The 21,483-nt window shown below is 40.2% G+C and overlaps 1 protein-coding gene across 1 annotated transcript; it reads right to left on the bottom strand.

Annotated features, from left to right (window-relative positions):
- Nucleotides 1-19,703: 19,703 nt before the first annotated feature.
- Nucleotides 19,704-21,182, bottom strand: LOC113757874. The gene is made up of 4 exons (XM_027300954.1): nt 21,109-21,182; nt 20,873-20,996; nt 20,648-20,720; nt 19,704-20,020 (listed from the first exon to the last, which is right to left on the bottom strand). Exons 1-4 carry the CDS (start codon nt 21,131-21,133, stop codon nt 19,772-19,774), a joined length of 471 nt encoding a protein of 156 aa, XP_027156755.1. The 5' UTR covers nt 21,134-21,182; the 3' UTR covers nt 19,704-19,771.
- Between the last annotated feature and the right edge of the window lie 301 nt (nt 21,183-21,483).

Here is a 21,483-nt window from a genome sequence, read left to right as displayed (position 1 = left end):
GCTGTTATCCTTGAAGTTAATGTGTTTTAGTATTCAAGCCGCTTAAAAGTTGGCATGATTGGATGGCGGATTGTGTTTTGGTTTAAGTTATACGTGGATATTTGGTCGGTTTGCTTGCGTGAGTCCTGGCGAGAGCTAGGCAGGCGACCCGCCAACCCTCTGGTTGGCCTTAGGGGGAAGTGGGGTCGTCACATCAATTGTACTCAAAGCTGTCCACTAAAATAATGCACGTACGCGTGCGTTTCGTGCTCGATTCCTTGCGGTTTTATTGCTGATGCGGATACGGGTGTGCAATAATTAACTTCAACCTTGGGTCATCGGACCGCCAATGTGGACCAAAGGATCCTTGACATTGCACACCCGTATCCGCATCAATTGCACTAGTGCACTAAACCTCTAATGCACTTATATTCATATTATTATTATTCACTCTTAATAGTCCCAAAATAATGGCCTAAGGTTCCTCAATTACTCGCGTGCGTAAAAATGCGTATTTCCAATTTAAGCGCGAGATAGTGAAATTTCTAAGAAGTTCCTATGACGGTAATATAACTAATTAACCTTTGAACACTTAAATGTAAAAATACCTATTTTGAGACTAATGCACAAGTCTCCAATTTTCCAAACTTATTGTATTCTCGAATCGATTATCTACTCCAGTCACGTATTTACTATTTTCACTTAACGGGGCCTTCAGAAATTAAATTTCGAAACGAGTCACTATAAAATTATAACTAAGTTATGGATACATTTAATTAGGCCTAAAACGGTTAAAAAATAATAATCGGAGCATTTGGCCAAATAAATAATTAAATGAGTTAGAATTTGGAGTTTAAATTAAATAATTTTTTTTTGTGAGTCTTTACACAAGGGCAATGAAGGGGTCCTGGCGTGGGTTTAGGCAACCCCGCACTCCTGAGAAAGAATGTTGGATAGTCTCATTTCTGAACTTTCTATGTTTCCCTGCTCAAGAAGAAGGTTGGCACAGGGTAGGGGTGGGCGCGGGTCGGGTACCCGCCCCATTCACCATTTGGCTGACCCGACCCTTACCTTGCGGGTCAGCCAGTTTCTGACCCTTACCTGCCCCGCATATCAGCGGGTACCCGATTATAGGGTACCCACTGAGATAGGGTCGGGTCAGCGGGTACCCGTCCCGTCCTATTTATCATTTAATTTTTTTTAAAAATGATTTATACCAATTTAATTTTATACTTTACACATTCATCTAAGATTTAATAATTGTTTTTTCTAAAAAAGGTTTCCCACCAAGAAACAAGGATGTGAAGAGAATATAAGATAAAGGCAAAAAATTAAAAGAATTCAAAATCAATAAAAATTTGAAATAAGTAGCACAATTTTTAATATATATATGTTCCACATTAATTAAAACTTTTTTCTATAAAATATAAGATCATGACCTCTACAAATGAATCTTGTAAATAAACTATAATCTCTCATATTTGTAATGCAATTTGTTCAATAAAATTACTTATTTAGTTCTAAATTATTATTTTATAGTGTGTGTATAAAAATAAAAATAAAAAATATATAAATATTGATGCGGATACGGGTGTGCAATAATTAACTTCAACCTTGGGTCAAGGATCCTTTGGTCCACATTGGCGGTCCGATGACAAGATCAAGATCTAAGAGGGTGAAGGAAGCTTTACGAGCCTTGATCATTCACCATACAAGTAAGGAACAAGCTAAGTTTGAAGATTTGATGGACCATGAAGTTATTTTGTTCACTTGTACGTTTGAAGTAAAGGAGTGATCTCATACTTGTTAGCTTAGTTGGTAGTTGTTTTAAGACTGTCCCGTTTAGTAGTTGTTAGGCGTTGAGTATTTTATTACTTATCGGGCCTTATCGGAAAGCCTTAAAGAGCTAGCTCTTTAAGCTCTTTTATGCGGACCGAATCTCTTCCAGGTTTATGTGGGCCGGATTTTGCCCTAGTTTTAGCCTATAAAAAGGCACCTCTTGTAAGAGTAAAAGACAGATTATTACAACCAGAAATCGTGAGGAATTTTCCTTCAAGTTCTTAACCGAACTTACTCTTGAATTCTTGAGTTCATAGCTTAGGATTCAAATCAGACTTTATCGATTAGCTTGTTCCCTAATCGTGGTGTCGCTTCATCCATCCTTATTTGCTTAAGGTTGCTGATTACCTTTGTGTGTCAGAGGTCTTGAGTTCATGAGAACAATCGAGTTCAATTTCTGTTGGGAGAAAAGATCCAACTCTGATAATTACAAGGTTGGGAGGTTCTAGGAGGGTCTTCCCCTAGGGTTGCCTATATCAGTTGGTAATCAGAGCATCAGGTTAATTCTCTTTTAATTGAAGTTGTTCATATCTTGTTAGTTGTGTCTTTTGTCAAAAAAAAAAAACTGTAGCGATTACTGTTCATCGTTACTATTCCGAAATACTGTTCATCATACTGTAGCGTACTGTTCACGTTACTGTTCATCCGAGTCAAAAAAAAAACTGTTTGGGTGTTGTCTTTTTGTGTTTTCTGTCCAAGTTCTTGGGTTTGTTATATTTACCTATATCTTGTTTTAGTATTCAAGTTGCTAGAGTATTGCTGGAATTTTCTTTTGAGTATTGCTGAAATTCTGTTTTGCCTATTTCTTGAGAATTGGTTGTTGTTCTTGCAAACCCTAGACACCGCAACATAATTTGGGGAAATTCTTGTGTTTCTTGAACAAATTCTTGAAGTTCTTGGACCACCAAGTCTTATTTTGAAAATTCTTGAACAATAAACCAAGAACTAGGGATTTCTTGGAATTGGCATAACCTTTCATCCGTTTTCTTGAACTTGTTGGTGTGATCTGAATTTGTGTTCCTTGAAGAGCCGAAAAAAAAAGAAAAAAAAAAGGAAGAAGAGAAGGAATTGGCTCTCATACAAAGGAAATCAAGTTTCCAAAAAAATCGTGAGTTTCCAATTCTTGGTGGGTTCCCAAATCTTGGTTAATCTCCAAATCTTGGTTGATTTCCCAAAACTTGAGTTTCCTAATCTTGATTGGTTTCCAACTCTTGAGTTCCAATCTTGATTGAATTCCAAAGACCCCAAACGACCTCACCAGCCCCAAACACACCAGATTCTGTTTTCAAAACCAAACCAAACACCTTAGCCCCAAACCGCCTTGGGAGTTCTTGAGTTTCTAAAATCGGTTGAGCTAGTTTTGCAATCCGATTTGACTGAAATTTGAGGACTGATTCATAGATTGTTTGAGCACTCCAGAAACACCATTTACCTTCCAACGTACTGACCAGAAACTCAGCAAAACAACAGCTCAAAAAAAAAAAAAGTTCCAGCTTCGGGTAGAGTTTTTCTAAGATTTGTAAAATTCTGCTTTGTGTCTTGTTACTTGCTTATAGGGTAATTAATTCTGGAATTTTTGAGAGTTGAGTTGTTTTAAGAACTTCGAGAAGGAAAATTGAGAGTGAGTGTGTTTTCTTGAGTGATACACGAGTGCTTTGCAAGGTAGACTAGGATACATTTGTTTTGCAGGTTTGACAATATGTCTCAAGAGGGGAACATGGCCGAGCCGTCTGAGACCGACGTGTCACTCAAACTGGTGCTCCAAACTCTTCAAAAACAAGCGGAGAGACATGAATTTGCGATGGCACAAATATCCGACAGGTTGGCTGCCATTGAGATGCGAGGTACCGGAGATACACACCATAGGGCTTCGAGTGTTCAGAGTGCTGATCATGATGCGGATGATGAGGGGTATCATTCTCACACCTCATTTCGATCAAGGAGAAGCCCAGAGGGAGCGGGGGAAGGTCGAGGCCGACCTAGGAGAACCGATGACAATCTTGGGTCCATCAAGACCAAGATGCCTGCCTTTCATGGGAAAAATGATCCTGAAGCTTACTTGGATTGGGTTAGGCGAGTTGAGCAAGTGTTTGAAGTCCACAATTACTCCGAAGATAAAAAGGTGAAACTTGCAGCTATTGAATTTCAAGATTATGCATCTATTTGGTGGGAGCAAGTATGTGCCACAAGAAGGAGAAATAGGGAACAACCGATTGCCACTTGGACTGAAATGAAGCAAGTGATGAGGAAACGATTTGTACCCTTCCATTATACCACGGACTTGTACAATCGAGAGAACGAACATAAACTCAAGCAAGAGAATGAATCTCTCAAGAGGAGGGGTTCCATGCAATCTACCTCTTTAAAGCCGGTTTATGCAAGAGTTGATAAGAAGGTTCATTCAGCATTTTCTAAGACTAAACTTAGAGTTGAACCACCTCATGCGGAGTCATTTTGGGAGACATATCAACGTCTTCTACACCAAAAACAAATGGAGTCAAATGGATGCTATCAAAGTGAGTTTTCTAAGAAGGAGATAGCTGACCCTATTCCCAACAAAGGAGTATCTCATCCTATTGAACCATTTGTTGAGGAGGTTGATGATGAGAAAACAATTGAGGGCGTTAAACTAGATAAAGAGATGGAAAAATCTGATGAGATGAGTGGTAAAAAGGAAAAAAAGAGAGAAAGTGAGACGATTTTGAGCAAAAATGTGAGGGCTTATTGTTTTTCTAACGAACTTACCTTTGCTTTATTTAGTGTTTCTTCATTTGTGCAGATTAAGCAAAGTCAAGTGAAGTTAGTCATGCCATGCTCCATTCCAAAGTCACTTGTACAATTCACTAGTTTCCATGGAGTTTGTCTTTTAGGAATTGAATCTATTTGGAATCATCTCATGGAACAATTTCAATTCAAATCTGTCCATACCAAAGGGGAATCACGTCAAATCCACCATGAAGGGAGAATTCCGAAATTTGACTCTCATTTGCTACCTATGGGTCATTCATCATCTTTACCTTCTTTTGAGTATAATTTCCATCCTAACACTTGTATTTCTTATCCAGATTTTGAAGAAAAGTGTAAAAGGCTAGCAATGCCTTCTCAAATTGAATCAATTGGTGAAAGGAATGATGAAGTGTCAAAGGGAGTTTTCACACTTAAAACTTGTTCTATACCTTCTTACCATTTAGTTGATAATGTACCATTACTTCTTTACCCGATTTCAAATTTGTTTCAAGTTGAAGTTTATTTTGTTTTTGTAGGTTGTAAAGCTGTCCACAATTTTCCAGTTTTGATTCAAGACTTACAACCTGATTTTGTGCTTATTCCAACTAAATGTGGTGATCTTTCATGCTTATTCACTCCGCCAAAAGCTGGTGGCCAAGTGCTCAATTTGTCAACTTCAACTTGTGCTAGTTCGAGTAACTCTCATGAAGTGGAATTCAATTGTTTGCTACCTTATATGTTGGAAGATGAGAAATTGTGTGTCACGCCAGATCCCAAAGCTGTCCTTCACAAGTTGTTTAGTGCCTCATCCATGCAACAAGTTACTCCCATTTTATCCAAGCAAGATGATTCAAATCAATGTCAACTAGTGCTGGATTTTACACCTTTGCACAATCAAGGTGTCAATGTGAAGATCCATGACCAAAGACTAATTAGAGAGTTTTGGATTGCCACTTGGGATTTTCACACGCCTTACACAAGCTCTTTCCTACCTTAGCGCATGTCCTTGTTTGAGCGCTTCCCGAAGCTGACCAAACGACATGCAACATGGCTCGTAGTCATTCGTCTACTTCCAACACTGCTATCCTTTAAGCGAACCATCGATTTGTGGACAACTCACTTTCAAGAGGAGACTTTGAAGATTCGAGGACGAATCTTTTCGCGAAAAGAGGGAATGATGCGGATACGGGTGTGCAATAATTAACTTCAACCTTGGGTCAAGGATCCTTTGGTCCACATTGGCGGTCCGATGACAAGATCAAGATCCAAGAGGGTGAAGGAAGCTTTACGAGCCTTGATCATTCACCATACAAGCAAGGAACAAGCTAAGTTTGAAGATTTGATGGACCATGAAGTTACTTTGTTCACTTGTACGTTTGAAGTAAAGGAGTGATCTCATACTTGTTAGCTTAGTTGGTAGTTGTTTTAAGACTGTCCCGTTTAGTAGTTGTTAGGCGTTGAGTATTTTATTACTTATCGGGCCTTATCGGAAAGCCTTAAAGAGCTAGCTCTTTAAGCTCTTTTATGCGGACCGAATCTCTTCCAGGTTTATGTGGGCCGGATTTTGCCCTAGTTTTAGCCTATAAAAAGGCACCTCTTGTAAGAGTAAAAGGGAGATTATTACAACCAGAAATCGTGAGGAATTTTCCTTCAAGTTCTTAATCGAACTTACTCTTGAATTCTTGAGTTCATGGCTTAGGATTCAAATCAGACTTTATCGATTAGCTTGTTCCCTAATCGTGGTGTCGCTTCATCCATCCTTATTTGCTTAAGGTTGCTGATTACCTTTGTGTGTCAGAGGTCTTGAGTTCATGAGAACAATCGAGTTCAATTTCTGTTGGGAGAAAAGATCCAACTCTGATAATTACAAGGTTGGGAGGTTCTAGGAGGGTCTTCCCCTAGGGTTGCCTGTATCAGTATTTCTTTTGCATTTCTTCTTCCACCTCCCAGGTAGCTTCCTCTACTCCATGATTTTTCCATAATATCTTTACCAAAGGAATCTGCTTGTTTCTCAGCTCCTTCACTTTTCGATCTAACAACTGTACAGGTTTCTCTTCATAAGTGAGCGATTCATCTATTTCGATTTCCTCTGGCTGTAAAATATGAGAGGGGTCGGGATAGTACTTCTTAAGCATCGAGACGTGGAAGACGTCGTGAATTCTGGATAGACTGAACGGTAGTTCCAGGTGATACGCTACCTTGCCAACCCTTTGGAGAATCTTGAAAGGTCTAACGAACCTTGGTTGGAGCTTCTTTCCTCTACCTCCTGTGATGCTCCGTAATAGTGTGACCTTGAGGAAAACACGGTCCCCGACTTCGAACTCCAAGTCTTTTCTTCGATTGTCTGCATAGCTCTTTTGTCGGCTTTGAGCTGTTTGGAGCCTTTGTCGTATCAACTTGAGTTTTTCTCGTGCCTCCTCCATCCATGGGATAGTCGTTGGATCTAGGGCTTTCCTCTCGCCGACTTCATCCTAGTAGATCGGTGACCGACATTTCCTCCCATAAAGTGCTTCGTATGGAGCCATTTGAATTGACGAATGGTAGCTGTTATTGTACGTAAACTCCACTAAGGTCATGTGTTGACCCCAGTTACCCCCAAAATCCAGAATACAGGTCCTTAGCATGTCCTCAAGAGTTTGGATTGTTCGCTCCGATTGTCCATCCCTCTGAGGGTGATAGGTGGTGCTTAAGTTGAGTTTAGTCCCCAGAATCTCTTGGAATTTCTGTCAAAATCGAGATACGAAGCAGGGATCTCGGTCTAAAACGATGCTCACAGGAACGCCATGTAGCCTTACGATCTCGTCCATGTACACCTGAGCCAATTTCTCCATGGAGTATTTCATGTTTACCGACAAGAAATGGGCCGATTTGGTTAATCGATCGACGATTATCCAAACGGCATCGTGTCCTCGTTGCGTTTGCGGCAAACCTGAAACGAAGTCCACTGTGATGTTTTCCCACTTCCACTCGGGTATCTCAAGGGGTTGTAACAAACCCGATGGTTTTTTATGCTCCGCCTTAACCTGTTGGCAAACGAGACATTTTTGCATGTACAGAGCGATTTCCTTCTTCATGTTATCCCACCAATATGTTCCTTTTAGGTCTTGATACATCTTGCTACTACCCGGATGGATTGTGTATCTGGACCGATGAGCTTCCTCTAAGATCTCCGTTCTCACCGCTTCATCTTTAGGCACCACCACTCGGTTTCGGTATTTTAGAATACCCTCGGGACTGAAGTTGAAGTCGGTTGATTCCCCTTTTTCCACCTACTCTCCCTACTTTCGCACCATCGAATCCTCCTTTTGCGCTTCTTTAATTCGCTCCAGTAGGGTGGATGTTACCTTAATATTACCAAAAACCACCTTATGACTCCCAAGGCAGGGTTTTCACTCGCAAACGGATTCTAACAAATCCCACTCTTTGATCATTAACCCTGCTACTTGAGCCTTGCGACTTAAGCCATCAGCCACCACGTTTGCCTTCCCCGGATGGTAGTTGATAGTGCAGTCGTAATCCTCCAGAAATTCCATCCACCGTCGCTGCCTCATATTGAATTCCTTTTGTGAAAAGAGGTACCTATGGCTCTTGTGGTCTGAGTAAACCTCGAAGGTCACCCCGTAAAGGTAGTGTCTCCACTTCTTCAGAGCGAAAACAACCGCAGCTAACTCAAGATCGTGGGTTGGGTAGTTTTGCTCGTGGGGTTTCAATTTCCTAGAGGCAAAAGATATCACATTCCGGTTCTGCATCAGCACACACCCCAGACCTTCCTGCGACGCGTCGGTATAGACGGTAAACCCGTCTACTCTGTTGGGCAAGACTAGAACTAGTGCCATAGTTAATCTTTTCTTTAGCTCCTGAAAACTCATTTCGCATTTGGCATCCCACACAAACCGACCATACTTCTTTGTCAAGTCGGTTAAAGGACTGGCTAGTTTGAAAAAATTTTTAATGAAACGTCGGTAATACCCAGCCAACCCTAGAAAGCTACGAATCTCCGTGGGGTTTTCTGGCCTCTTCCAATTGCTCACAGCCTCTACTTTCACCGGGTCAACCGAGATGCCCTCATGAGAAATTACATGCCCTAAGAAAGAAATTTTCTCCAACCAAAACTCGCACTTACTGAACTTGGTGTATAACCAATGCTCTCTAAGGATTTGCAGAACAATTCTTAGGTACTGTTCATGCTCCTCGCGAGTCTTGGAGTAGACCAAGATGTCATCAATGAAAACAACGACAAATCGGTCCAAGTAGGGTTTAAAAACCCGATGCATTAGATCCATGAAGGCGGCAGGGGCTTGGTTAATCCAAAGGGCATAACTGCGAATTCGTAATGCCCATATCTTGAGTTGAAAGCAGTTTTCGGAATATCCTCTTTCCTAATCAACAATTGGTAATACCCCTGTCGAAGATCTAATTTCGAGAATACCACTGCTCCTTGCAACTGGTCGAACAACTCATCAATATGGGGCAGTGGATACTTATTTTTAATCGTCACATTGTTTAGCCCCAGAAAGTCTATACACATCCGCAGACTCCCGTCCTTCTTCTTCACAAACAGTACAGGGGCTCCCTAAGGAGACCCACTCTCTTGGATGAACCCTCGCTCCAAAAGGGCTTGTAACTGTAATTTCAGCTCCTTAAGTTCCGCAGGGGCCATCCGATATGGGGTTTTCGAGATGGGCGACGTTCCCGGTAACAGGTCGATTTTGAATTCTATCTCTCTTTCCGGAGGTAGGGTCACTAATTCATCCGAAAATACGTCCGGATATTCCTTCACCACATGCACATCCTCTACCTTTAGTTTATTGGTGGGGGTATTGATTAGAAAGGCTAGAAACCCTTGCGCCCCTCTATTTAATAATTTTCTAACCCGAATACCCGAGATCAAGGTGGATGAGGCTAACCTACCCCTTATATCTAATCTTATGGTAGTTTCCCCAGGAATGCGGAATTCTACTACCTTTCTCTTACAATCCAGTTGAGCATTATACCTGGCTAACCAGTCCATACCCAAGATTATATCATACCCCTTAATTGACAGGCTGATCAAATCCCCCAGAAATTTTCTCTCTCCTACCCAAACCTCGCAATCCTTATAAACCATGCTAGTGATCAAACAATGGTCCCCGGTGGGGGTACTAACTTCTAGGTCATAAGGTAAACTAGCAGGCTTGATATCAATACCACACATGAAATTAGGGTTAACAAAGGAATGGGTGGCATCGGGATCTACTAAGACCTTCGCAAATCGGTGAAATACAGGGATCGTACCTTCTACGATCTCGGAAAAGTCAGGAACCTGCTGTGGCTCTAGCGAGTACACTCGAGCCGGCACCTTGGGTTTCGTCCCGTCTCCCTTAGCTGGTCCAGCGTTGGTCTTTGGCGGTGGTTGACTTCCCTTTCCATCTTGTTTTAGGATTGGGCAGGTGGCAAACTGATGGTCTGCGCTTCCGCAATGCAGACACTTTCCTTCCTTCTTCCAGCAGTTGTCCTCAGTGTGGTTTGGCTTCCCGCAATACCCACAGGGTCCACGGGACGCCGATCCCGAACCTCGCTGGAAACTTCCTCCCTGGCTTCTTCCAGCTGGGCCACCCCTAGACGGAGCCCATCTACCTGCGCCCGACTGCCTTCCACCTCCGGCTCCCCATCCGTACTTCGGAGGGGCACTCTTATCCCCCTGCCCGGAACTGCTCCCAGGAAAGTCTCGCTTCTTTGCCTGGAAGTTTCTTACTTGAAGCTTAGCGCTTTCCACCCGTTGGGCTTTCTCCACGGCCTCGCTAAAAGCATTAATCTGGGCCACCGCGAGGTCCTTCTGAATTTCTACGTTCAAGCCCTGGATAAAACGCCTTATTCGCCGCTGCTCAGTCATTTTCAGCTCGGGGGCAAATTTGGATAGGCGGGTGAACTGACTCTCGTATTCTGCTACAGACTGGGCCCCTTGGCGAAATCGGATAAACTCATCTTCCTTCCGTTCCTGGACTAGAGGAGGGAAGAATTTAGCGTTGAACTCTCGTATGAAGTTCACCCAGGTCCGGGGAGTTTGCTCCCGTTCCCACTTCTACCGTATGACGTTCCACCAGGAACGGGCCGCCCCTTCTAGCTGAAAGACGGCAAAGGTCACCTGCCTTTCCTTCGGTGTAGTGCAAGGCAGCAAAAATATCCACCATTTTCTCTAGCCACCTTTCGGCTATATCTGGATCGGGCCCCCCAATGAACTTTGGTGGGGCAAACTTTTGGAATCTCTCGAGAGCTCTGTCTTCGCTCTCCACGTGGTTGCCAGGGTTTCCAGGGTTAGAATTAGGGTTTTGACCCTGTTGCTGCACCACTTGGGCCAATAAATTAGTCATTTGCTGCATGCAGCAGCTATTTGAACGTTAGGGTCAACCCTAGGTTCAGGGTTGGGTCCAGACGAAGTTTCCCCAGTGCCCCCATCCGACGTGGGTTGCCTACTCCCGCGCCCACGTCCCCTTCCACTACGTGTGCCTTCCATAGAATCTATTCAATCTAGACAAATGTAACTAGAACAATAAAATAACAATACATGTACATAAGAAACCAAAAGCTTTTACAATAAAGCATATACGCATTCCAAAGTAAAGTCACCAAAACAAAGTCAAACAAGGCACATATTAACAGTCAGTCAAGTACAACAAAGACAATCCACAAGGGAACGGCATCATCAACAGTAGTATATACATCGCTAGTCCAAACGTACAAAAATGGCTAGCTAAGTTCTTTTCCAGGTCTACCATTCCCTATCCATCCTATACACAATAGTCAAAACCATCCAAAACCCTAAGACTAACGGCTCAGTCCGTCGTCGGGCTAGTGGACTCATCCGACGGGGTGGATTCACCTCCAACCTCGCCCCCCGCACACGAAGCCTCGTCACTCTCCTCCTCGAGCAAATCGTCGCAAAGGTTCAAGATCGACTCGGCTCGAACCCTAACCTTCCTAGCTCTCTTAGTCATACGCTCACGTGCCTCTCCAAGTTGGGCGCAAAGGTCGTCCACCCTATCTTGACCTTCGATCACGTCGTACTCTAGCTCCTTGATTTGCTCGGCTTGTTTCTCATTAGCTGCTCTTAGTTGGTTCACTTCGGCCTCAAGCCTAGCGTTATCCTTCGCCAACTCCTTTCGTTCCTCTACCACAGCCAACACTAAGGTGTTAGGGTAGGCGTAAGTGTGACGGCACTCACAACGTCGGAGGCGGTTAGCCGGACTCCAACGTACGACGGCCCCTCTTGGCCGAATCTGGTACTTAATCATCGGAAGCACTCCACGGGGTCGCTTACCAGTAGGGCTACCACTAGGCCCACTATGCCCGTCCATCCTACACCAAAAGAGTAAATAATCATAAATAATCTTAAGGGACACAATCAAAATAATCCTCAAGTCGAGCATTTCTAACACGCCCATACCAATTCAAACCTAGGCTCTGATACCACCTGTGACAGCCCCACCTTCCCCTAAGGCGAAAACTAAAGAGGTTAGCGGACTGCCTGCCCAACACTCGCCAGGACTAATGGTGCAGTTAAACACGATCTAAAACGTTCCGGAAAAATAAAAATGCGCTCAAACAAGTCAAAATCGTAAAATAGCCAAACGAAAATCAAAATCGTCGATGAATAGTGGGCGCCATGTCATATAACTCGGAAAAATATTTCCAAACCAAATAGGACACATAAACTGGGTTAAACAGTGTTATACACATACGTTTGTAGTTTACAAAAAAAAAAGATAATTAGATCAAAATACATTTAGGGTTTTTCCAACTATCGAGGAGCTTTACAAAATATATTAAAACTAGCTCAACTCGTGCTTCAAAACATCATAGTCCTCAAAAGTGGTTCCCTGTAAGGAAAACAAAATATAATGGAGTGAGCTTACGCCCAGTGAGATACTTTCACTCAAGCAAGGAAGTTCAATTATGCATGGAGTTGATCAATCCCAAATCATTCAAGAAGAAAGCTAAATAAAGTCACATATCAATAATAATGGTAAAAGGATACGGACGGCTCTCAAGAGCCCCTTTCCTCGCTCGCCATACTTGATCGTATCTCATTGACCCTCCGTCAATGTACAAAGTATAACCAAATGTAGACTCCACTTTACTTCCATTCCTTCCACCCAACATACCCCTACCGGGCTCGAACTCCAAAAAGTGAAAAATTGGTAATACTCGAGTATACCGGAATCGAGAGTCTCATACTACAAGATTCCATATAACAGTTCCCATGGCTCGTCAATTTTCACGACCAAGCCCTTGCCGGCTCGATTCAATTGACCACCAATGGGGTTGAGCTCAGTGAGAACAGTGATGGCCGTTGGATACTCGTCCAAACGACACCAATTCCAATATTTCATATACCATTCAAGTAACACAGTAAACAGTCATATGTAAGACATAAAGGGTGAGAGTGATCAAGTACACCCTCGCTTGAACCAATTTCAACGTTGCAAATAAGCATTCAAGGCATCAATTTCAAGTGTAACAAAGCCACATAGTAACAAGCAAGTGAGTGGTACACTCACCAAGCAAGCAAATGAAATTTCATACACTTCCGCCCAAAGAGCGTCTTGAATCACCGTCACGCCCTAAAACATTCAAACAAGCACAATGAGACTCGAATACGAGTCATAAATCGAATCCACATATTACTAGAGTAAAATCAAATGGAACGTATAAGTGCAAAAATCAAACTAGGACATGTGCGGAAACGAAGTTTAGATTGGAAAACAAAAGGCAGATTTGCTGTTGCTTAGCGGAATTAACACAACTGAATCTACCCTTGTCGGATTGAGGTACAATATACACCATTTCGAACCTAAGAGAAAGGCCATTCAGTCCAGTTTGCAGTGTAACTAGGTCAAAATTTCAATGTACCAAACCAGAATCGCACAAACAGGTTAGCTAACCGCATTCTGGTTAAATGACCATAACTCAGGCTACCGAAGTCCAATTGGGGCGTTTCCAAGGGTGTTGGAAAGCTAAGACACAGCACTACAACTTTTGTGTTTTGACCAAAGGTTAAATCAGTACGCATCAAGCTAAATAGACACGGCCAGATCGGGTGAAATGTCAAACCTGTTCACCGAACTCTACCTACAGCAGTCCGGGTATTTCTGTCTTTTCTCAGGCTACCGAGCTCAGATTGAGCTGAAATTTTACAGACAACTATAAAACATTATTTCCTACAACTTTAATGTTTTAACCCAAGGCTAATTCGGCCTTGTTCCTATCCAAACAGTACCAAGCAGAATGGGGTTAATTGAAACCCCAATCTGGATTTTCCGCACAAAGTGGAAATTTTCCGCAATTAGCTACAATTTACGCACTATGGTTTCATTCTAGACTATCCCAAGCCATCATCCATGACTACACAATACTAAACATATAAAAACAGAAAAAATCAAGAATAAATATAAAATTCACCAATCTCAACCAAAAGTCATGAAATAACACCTAAAATCATCTCTTTTACTCACATAAGCCACTGATTTAACATTACTAAGAACAAAAGAGAGGTTGTGAGAACCCTGATAATATATATATACCAATATCATTGCATATTTTATTTGCACTTCTAATTCTTTAATAAATTTTAGCATTTAATCTAATTGTTTTAAATAAGTACGTAAAAATAATTTTCATGTGCAAAATAATATAATTTGTGCTAAACTATTAAGTTCCTTGGCTTTATTATATTAAATTAATAATTCGAAGGTAAATTATTTCATTTATTTAATAATTAATTTCTCCGAATTCCGTTAGCTAAACTTTAATCGTTAATAATGTTCAAGGTTAATAGGAACCTTAGTACTACGACGTAATCGATAAACTTTAGATAAAATCGATATAAGTATACCAAGTATACTTAGGACGTTAAAATATCGATAGTTTAATTTTTGCGAGACGAGTATACTAGTAGGCATTCAAATTGCATTCGGGGTAAATTTTTGGAGTTAAGTTAGAATTAAGGACTTAAGTGGGTATCAGGAAGAGAAGTGCAAAGACTAAACTACCCTCACAACCTCACAAAAACTACCATGCAAAACAAGAACCAATTTCCGGACAACATCATTCCTCACCACTCTTTCGGCCAATGCACAACTTCACCATCTAAACACTCAACCCTCACAAACACTCAACCTCCCTCTCAAAACCGCGGCATCCATCCTTCTTCCTCTTCATTTCTGTATCACAAACCACCACCGCATTCCACCTTCACCGTGAGTATCGACAGAGAGAGAGAGAGTGTGAGCGGGAGGGTGAGCAGCAGCTTCATCCGAGAGCTGCAATCCGTGAGCTGCAGCGACTCTGCTGCTGTCCGTAAGTCTGAGGAAGGAAAGGAAAAGCTGTGCGTAAGTCCCACCCATTCTGCACTTCCATTTCTACCAGCTGCAATCAATTTTCCAGCCGCAACAACCACCAGCTACACCATTTGCCACAGCCAAGCGAACCAACACCCTAGTCGCGCGCGAGCCGAGGGCGAAAAATTTCAGTTCCCTTGTGCGTAAGCTAAGCCTGCTGTTGAGGTAAATTTCGGATCTAGAACACCTGATTAGAGGTTGATTGAGCTAATTAGGAGCATGCATGTTGAATTTATGCGTTGGATGATGATCTAGAAAAGAAAAGAAACCTGATGTGCGCTGAATGTGGGTTTGCCGAGACTGTTTTGGATTAATGCCGAGCTAATCTGTGTAACTCTGGATAATCTGAGTTTGCATTGTTGATTAAGTAACTAATCACTAACTAATTAAACTGTTTAAAGCTTTGAATGTTGACCTTAGACCATCGGATGCTGAATTTAGAGAAGAAGAAAAAATTTTCTGATGTGCGCACATTTGGACTGCCGAGACTGATTAAGAAATGCTGTGCTTAATTTGTTTAATTTCGACAATCTGAGCTTATAGTTATGATTAATCACCTAAAAACTAAGTGATTAAGTCCTGCATGGGGATAGCTAGATCGGTTAGGCAAGAAAAATAAAAATTGAAATGACATCAGTTGCATGCAAGATCACCCGAGGCCAATTGGAAATCTGTAGCTTCAATCTGCTAATTCGATGCAATCTGAGCTTAGAGGTATGATTAGCTAATTATAGATGGGATGTTTATGCCTTGCATGAGGCTGCATAGCTCTGATGAAGCCAGAAAAATTAGTAGAGTCGGTAGCATGCAAGTCATCCGAGGGGAAAGAAATAGAATCCTGGTTAATGTTTTCTTTCTTGATGATGACCGAACTGAACTTTGGATTAAATCTGATTATTTAAGCTTTGCACAATATTAATTAGTGGTGATCAAACAAGATAATTAAGCTCTGCACCTAGCTAATTAATTGGGTTAAATCAGAAAAAGAAAATGAAACAGAAATCTGCTACATGCATGCTAAACCGAGGCTAGTTGGACAAATTTCCGGATTTTGGGATAAATGTAGTTGTTAATCGAATTTGATTTTGAGCTAAAATGTTAACTAGCTAGTTAAGTGTTTGCATGTTAGACTTGAGTGCCTAAAACCTGTTTTAGCCAAAGGAAAATTGGACATAAGATTAATGAGTTGTTGGAAAATTTTGGAAACCGAGAGGAGGAGCTGGAAATTTTCACTTGCTTCTGGAAAATTTTTCCTTAGAATTAAATGGTTTAGAAATGCATGAGAAATGTGCGTTTTTACGTCTAATAAGCTGCGTAGATGTGAAACTTTTGATACAATTGATATTTTGGTTGAAAGTGGTGAAGCAAAGTGCTGGAAAATTTCCAGTTTAGTCAAGAGTGGAAGAAAGGAATTTTTCCCAAATTTCTTTTGGCGAATTTTAGTTCTAAAAATGCTGTTTTGAGCTGTAAAATATTTCATGCTTATTAACCCCACTCAAGAACATATTAAGAGGGCCGTGCATGAGAAGTTTGGGGTGACAATTTGATCTTATCATGGCCACAAGGATGAGATGAATTTATCGGCATTGAAAGTAATAATTTTGGAATATAATTATTGAGAGATGTCTAAATCTGCATTTGGTTAAGAGTAATGAGATTCTAATTGAGATCTTGGACAAAATATGATTGCAAATTTTGCCTTATGTTCATATACCTGTTTGTGATTCTAAACGTTCGAAATTTTGGCTCTATTGCAATAATAAATAATTGTTGGATGCTAAGGGCTAATGATTGATGAAGCTCTTGGCCATTTGAGTAATTTTTGCAAGGGTTAAATTCTTGGTGGAATTGTTTAAGTGGTTTGGCCAAAATGCATTTGGAAGGTCCACGATTTGTGATTTGGAATGTCTTGATACTTTGGACTTCCTTTGGTTGATTTTGATTAGAATTGAATCTGTTGAGACCTAGGGCTAATGATTGATGAAGCCCTAGTGAAATTGATGTTTGAATTGTGTTTTTGCTATATTGGTGACTTGGAATATAATGTGCAAATGAATTGGAATCGTGAAGTCCGTTTTGGTCCCTTGAATTCGAATACTTTTAAATCAAGCTTTGTGGGAATATTTTGCCTTAATATCAAGTTATATACATTGAGTATAGTACGTTAATATTAAAATCTAGATATCGGGACTTTTAAAACCTTGCCGATTTGTTAATTCTTTTCTTTATTTAAACTAGTGTTTCACCTTTAATAAATAATATCATTAACTTCCAAACTTTAAGTTTTTCACAAAATTATCCTTGACCAATTGTTTTAAAGGAAATTTGTTAAAAACATTAGATTTGAATAATTTCAAATAAAAGACAAAGGGAACTTGTTCGGCAAGAAAACTTGTTTGAATTAATTTGGTTCTAGTTTGCCCTCTAGAAGGGAAATACCTTTAAAGAAACCATATGAAATATTTTATTTCTTTACTAGCCTTAATTCCAAGGGAACTATTGATTTGTTTCGAGAAATTAAATTAGTTTTATACAAGATAACCTTTTATATATAAAACAAGGGTTTGTTTAGTAAAACTTATAGTTTTAAAACTTGGATTTCTAGGGTGTAGCGAGGACGTGGACTTCGATTCCCAGCTTGACTGGTGACTTCACTCTTGGTGAGTGTCCCTGCTTGTTCTACGCCTATTTGGTTAAAGTGCTTTCTTGACTCGATATGTGGTAATTGTCAAAAATGATTTCTGATCCATCGAAGTGAGCAGTGTGTACTTTATCACACTAGCCGTTCGAGTGGTGACTTGTGTGAAGTGTTTTCGTGAATATCTTGCTTGCGCTTGCTAAGTGTTAAAGTTACTAGGCAGGGGAATGTACCACATCTTAAGGGTGGGAGGGCCTCTTATCCTGACCTGGTAATCAAGTGTTGGACGTAAAGTCGTTGGGTGGACCTCTCGACCAGTCTATAAAAATCAAGTGTTGGACGTAAAGTCGTTGGGTGGACCCCTTGACCAGTCTATAAAAATCAAGTGTCGGACGTAAAGTCGTTGGGTGAATCCCTCGACCAGTCTATAAGTGTTGGACGTAACGTCGTTGGGTGAATTCCTCGACTAGTTTATCCAGGGAGTATACTCGAGTACTACCGCTCTCATCTATCTTGTCGTGCGGGCCCGGAGCTGGGGTTTGTTCGGTGGCCGGAGTTAAGTAAAATAAGGAGTTCTACATGGACCGTAAGTAGTGAGAGTTGACGGAGGGTCAACTACGGTAAATTTTGATCAAGCGCGGAAAATGGCTTCTGAGAGCCCCCGTATCCTACTTTGTACTGTTATGCGCTTTCCTAGTTGTTTACTTCAGATTGAAATCAATACGTGTTAGTTGTTTTATTTAATTGCATGTTTTGGGGCACCACTGAGCTTTAACTCACCCCACGTTTATTTGTTTTCCTTGACAGGTCCTGGCTCTTGAACAAGACTTGAAATCTAATTTCACTTTTATGCTTGTAGTTTGAGTTAAACATTGTATCTTTTATTTTGGATTGCCTCTTGAAGCTGGAAAAGTGTAAACCCTGGAATTGTTATTTGGGTTGTATTAATGTATTTGGATTGTATGTTTTTGTTGCCTGATGTGTAACGCGGGAGGTATTTAAGAGTCGACGTTTGGCTATCTTAAAAATGCTGTTATCGTTGAAGTTAATGAGGATTTAGTTATCAGTCTATTTGGAAGGAAACGGTGTTGTAATAGCTTAGTTTATTCTTCGGAAGGATTTGGGCTAGATTGCTTGCGTGAGTCCTGGCGAGAGCTAGGCAGACGGCCCGCCAACCCTCTGGTTCGCCTTAGGGGGAAAGTGGGGTCGCCACAACCTCGACATTGTACTGGAGAGGCAATTTTGGTTAGCGGGCCTTGTTAGAAATTTCATTTTACTATTTTGTTATTTTTCTTCCTTCTTTTTTTTTTTTCGGATGAATGAGGGACTCTGCACTTCTATAATTGTTATACATCAATTTTGTGCGTGTGTGTTTTTTCGTAGTTGTTAGGATCAAGAGTCGGATCGTAGGAATCAAAATTAACGATCCAGATCATAAGTAGGATCGAAATTTAGCCTTAAATTAGGAACATCGATAGGATTCTGATTTGGACCGTACAATCTTACGATCCTGATGCGATTCTACCATTTTCAAAAATTAGATAACAATTTTAGTATTTTGGCCATATCTTGAGGAAATTTGAAATTGGGTGCTATTTATTGCATTGTAAACTATATTCAGAGGACTTTAAATTCATGTAATAACTCGCCCCAATTCCAATCCTACAAAATTTGATAATCTTTAAATTTGACTCGTATGTTTCACTAGGGTGAATAGATGATTTTTGCTGTAGGTTATCAGTTAGGGCTATTGTTCCTAGTGAATAGATGATTTTTGCTGTAGGTTATCAGTTAGGGCTATTGTTTGGTGTCTTTATTACAATAAATTAACATGGTTTAACTTGTTTTCCAACTTTTCGCAGAGGAAGGGTTGGATTTACCTGTCATGTTGTCACTTTCAATAGCTGCATTCATTCCCCTTTTGGCTTGATGTGTTAAAGCAACACCATGACTAAAGAAAAGTAGAAATCATTGGAAGAAAGGACTTGTTTGGATAAGTCATATCATTAATTCACTAGAATAATCCATCTAATTTTGAGCTAAACTTTTCGGACTTGCATGGTAGCTGATTATAGAGCAAATTGACAAAAAGCAAAATTGCAAATAGCAGCTTAAAACATACTTGGCATAGCTCAAAAAGATTAAAAAAAAAATCCAACAACCAATCAATTACATGGGTACATTTACATAGAAGAACTCAACTGGGCTTTGTTCATATCTTGTTGAGTTTTGCAAGAAGAAAAACAGTTGCAGATGTGACCCCAGGAATGAAGATTTCGTTAGGTATTGCTGTTGGAATTAGGCGTTGTTTGAAAAATAGTGCAGTCACTGGAACACCTAACATGTAGAATAGGGTATCTTTTGCTCCAATGCCAGTGACTCCTGTATCAAGAATTACATCTTGGAGTATCTTCTGAAATTCTTCCTTTGTCAAAGCCTTACCTTTGCCTTGGTGATGCTTCTGAAAGTGATAACAGATGAATAAAAATGTTAAAGTTAGGCTTTTCTTTTCTTATGAAACTTCAAGAAATTAAGTTACCCTTTTCATCACATATTTTGAAGTGATGGTTTAATTTGGAATTGCAGTAGAATTTTCCTTTACTATTTAACAGCAAACTTTAATTGAAACCCCTTTTTTTTCCTCAAAAGTTGGGACAACAAAATTATTTGATATGGGACAACCAATTTCTCAGTTTCTTGCTGCTTTCATTGGCTATTAGGTTCGTTTAATAAAGTCCTTGGTAATTTTTTTTTTTATCTACCAAAATTTTGTAGCAAATCTAAATTTTCGAAACTGGAAAATTAGCATGGAGAGATTCTGGAAATAGACAGTTTCCCTCTTAATGATCAGAAAATACACCATAATAGTTCCTTGCACCTCAAAAAAGTGATGTTCTTGCACATCATACACCATTCTACTATTACAACATGAAGAAAATGTTCAATTGGTCTAAATAATCATCTTAGAGCTCGATTAAATATTGTAATGAGATCAATAAATTATCAAATTTTACACTAATTAAAATCAGCATCAGACTGAAATATGATACATTGACATATTAGGAAAATTTTGGAATGATAAACTTACTTCATATGCTTGCTCAAGGGTTGATGCCTTTGGCACCCGAAATTGTGTGCTGCCCAACTTTTTGTTGATTTCTCTGCCAAGGACCAAAGAACATGAATCAACAAAATTTATCTTTATCTTGATTTCTTTATTTTACGTACAAAAAGGAAATTTTAAAAATTCTAGTGCTCTTTATATTAGAAAAGAAATAAAAAAATAAGAGAAAAGTAAAAAAATTTTGAATACTCGACAGTCAAGCACACTGCATGGTAGAAGTCAGCCCTGCTCCAATTCTCAGTGTTCACAAAGAATTTTTCGTAACATTCTTGTATTACAGGAACTATTTCTTTGTCCTTTTTCTCATCACCTCCTGCATCAAAATGAGTTAAAGAAGATAGTATTAGCTCCACAATAGCCCAAATAAAGGGGAAAAAGATGCAAAATTATGTGATAATGAGGGATCAAGAGAAAGATAAGAGAACCAAATTTCTTGAGAACTTGGCCCATGTCTGGAGGAGTTAAGTTAGCTAGGAAGAAATCAAGGGTTTTGCTTGACAATTGTAGAATGTGGAGGATTTAATTGTCTTGTGAGGCATAGATTAATGAAACTTGGGAGTGAGGGATGAGAATATTAGATTCCTTGAAGGTCAAGGAGAAGTTACTTTTGGTTGCTTGATGTTATTGCCAAGACTTATCCCAAAAACAAATATTAAGACTCTGGGGAGATTTATATGAACGGCTAAGGAAGGCATAATTAATGATTCTATCGAATGATGGACCACTAATATTATGTCCATAAACAAAAAATCAGTCATCATACAAAATGATTAGAAGAGCTATTAATAGCCAAAATTGAC

The sequence above is a fragment of the Coffea eugenioides genome, unplaced genomic scaffold (genome assembly GCF_003713205.1).
Source record: "Coffea eugenioides isolate CCC68of unplaced genomic scaffold, Ceug_1.0 ScVebR1_3386;HRSCAF=4592, whole genome shotgun sequence".
NCBI lineage: Eukaryota > Viridiplantae > Streptophyta > Magnoliopsida > Gentianales > Rubiaceae > Coffea > Coffea eugenioides.
The sequence above is the reverse complement of the archived record's forward strand: the minus strand, read 5'-3'. Positions and strand labels throughout refer to the sequence as shown.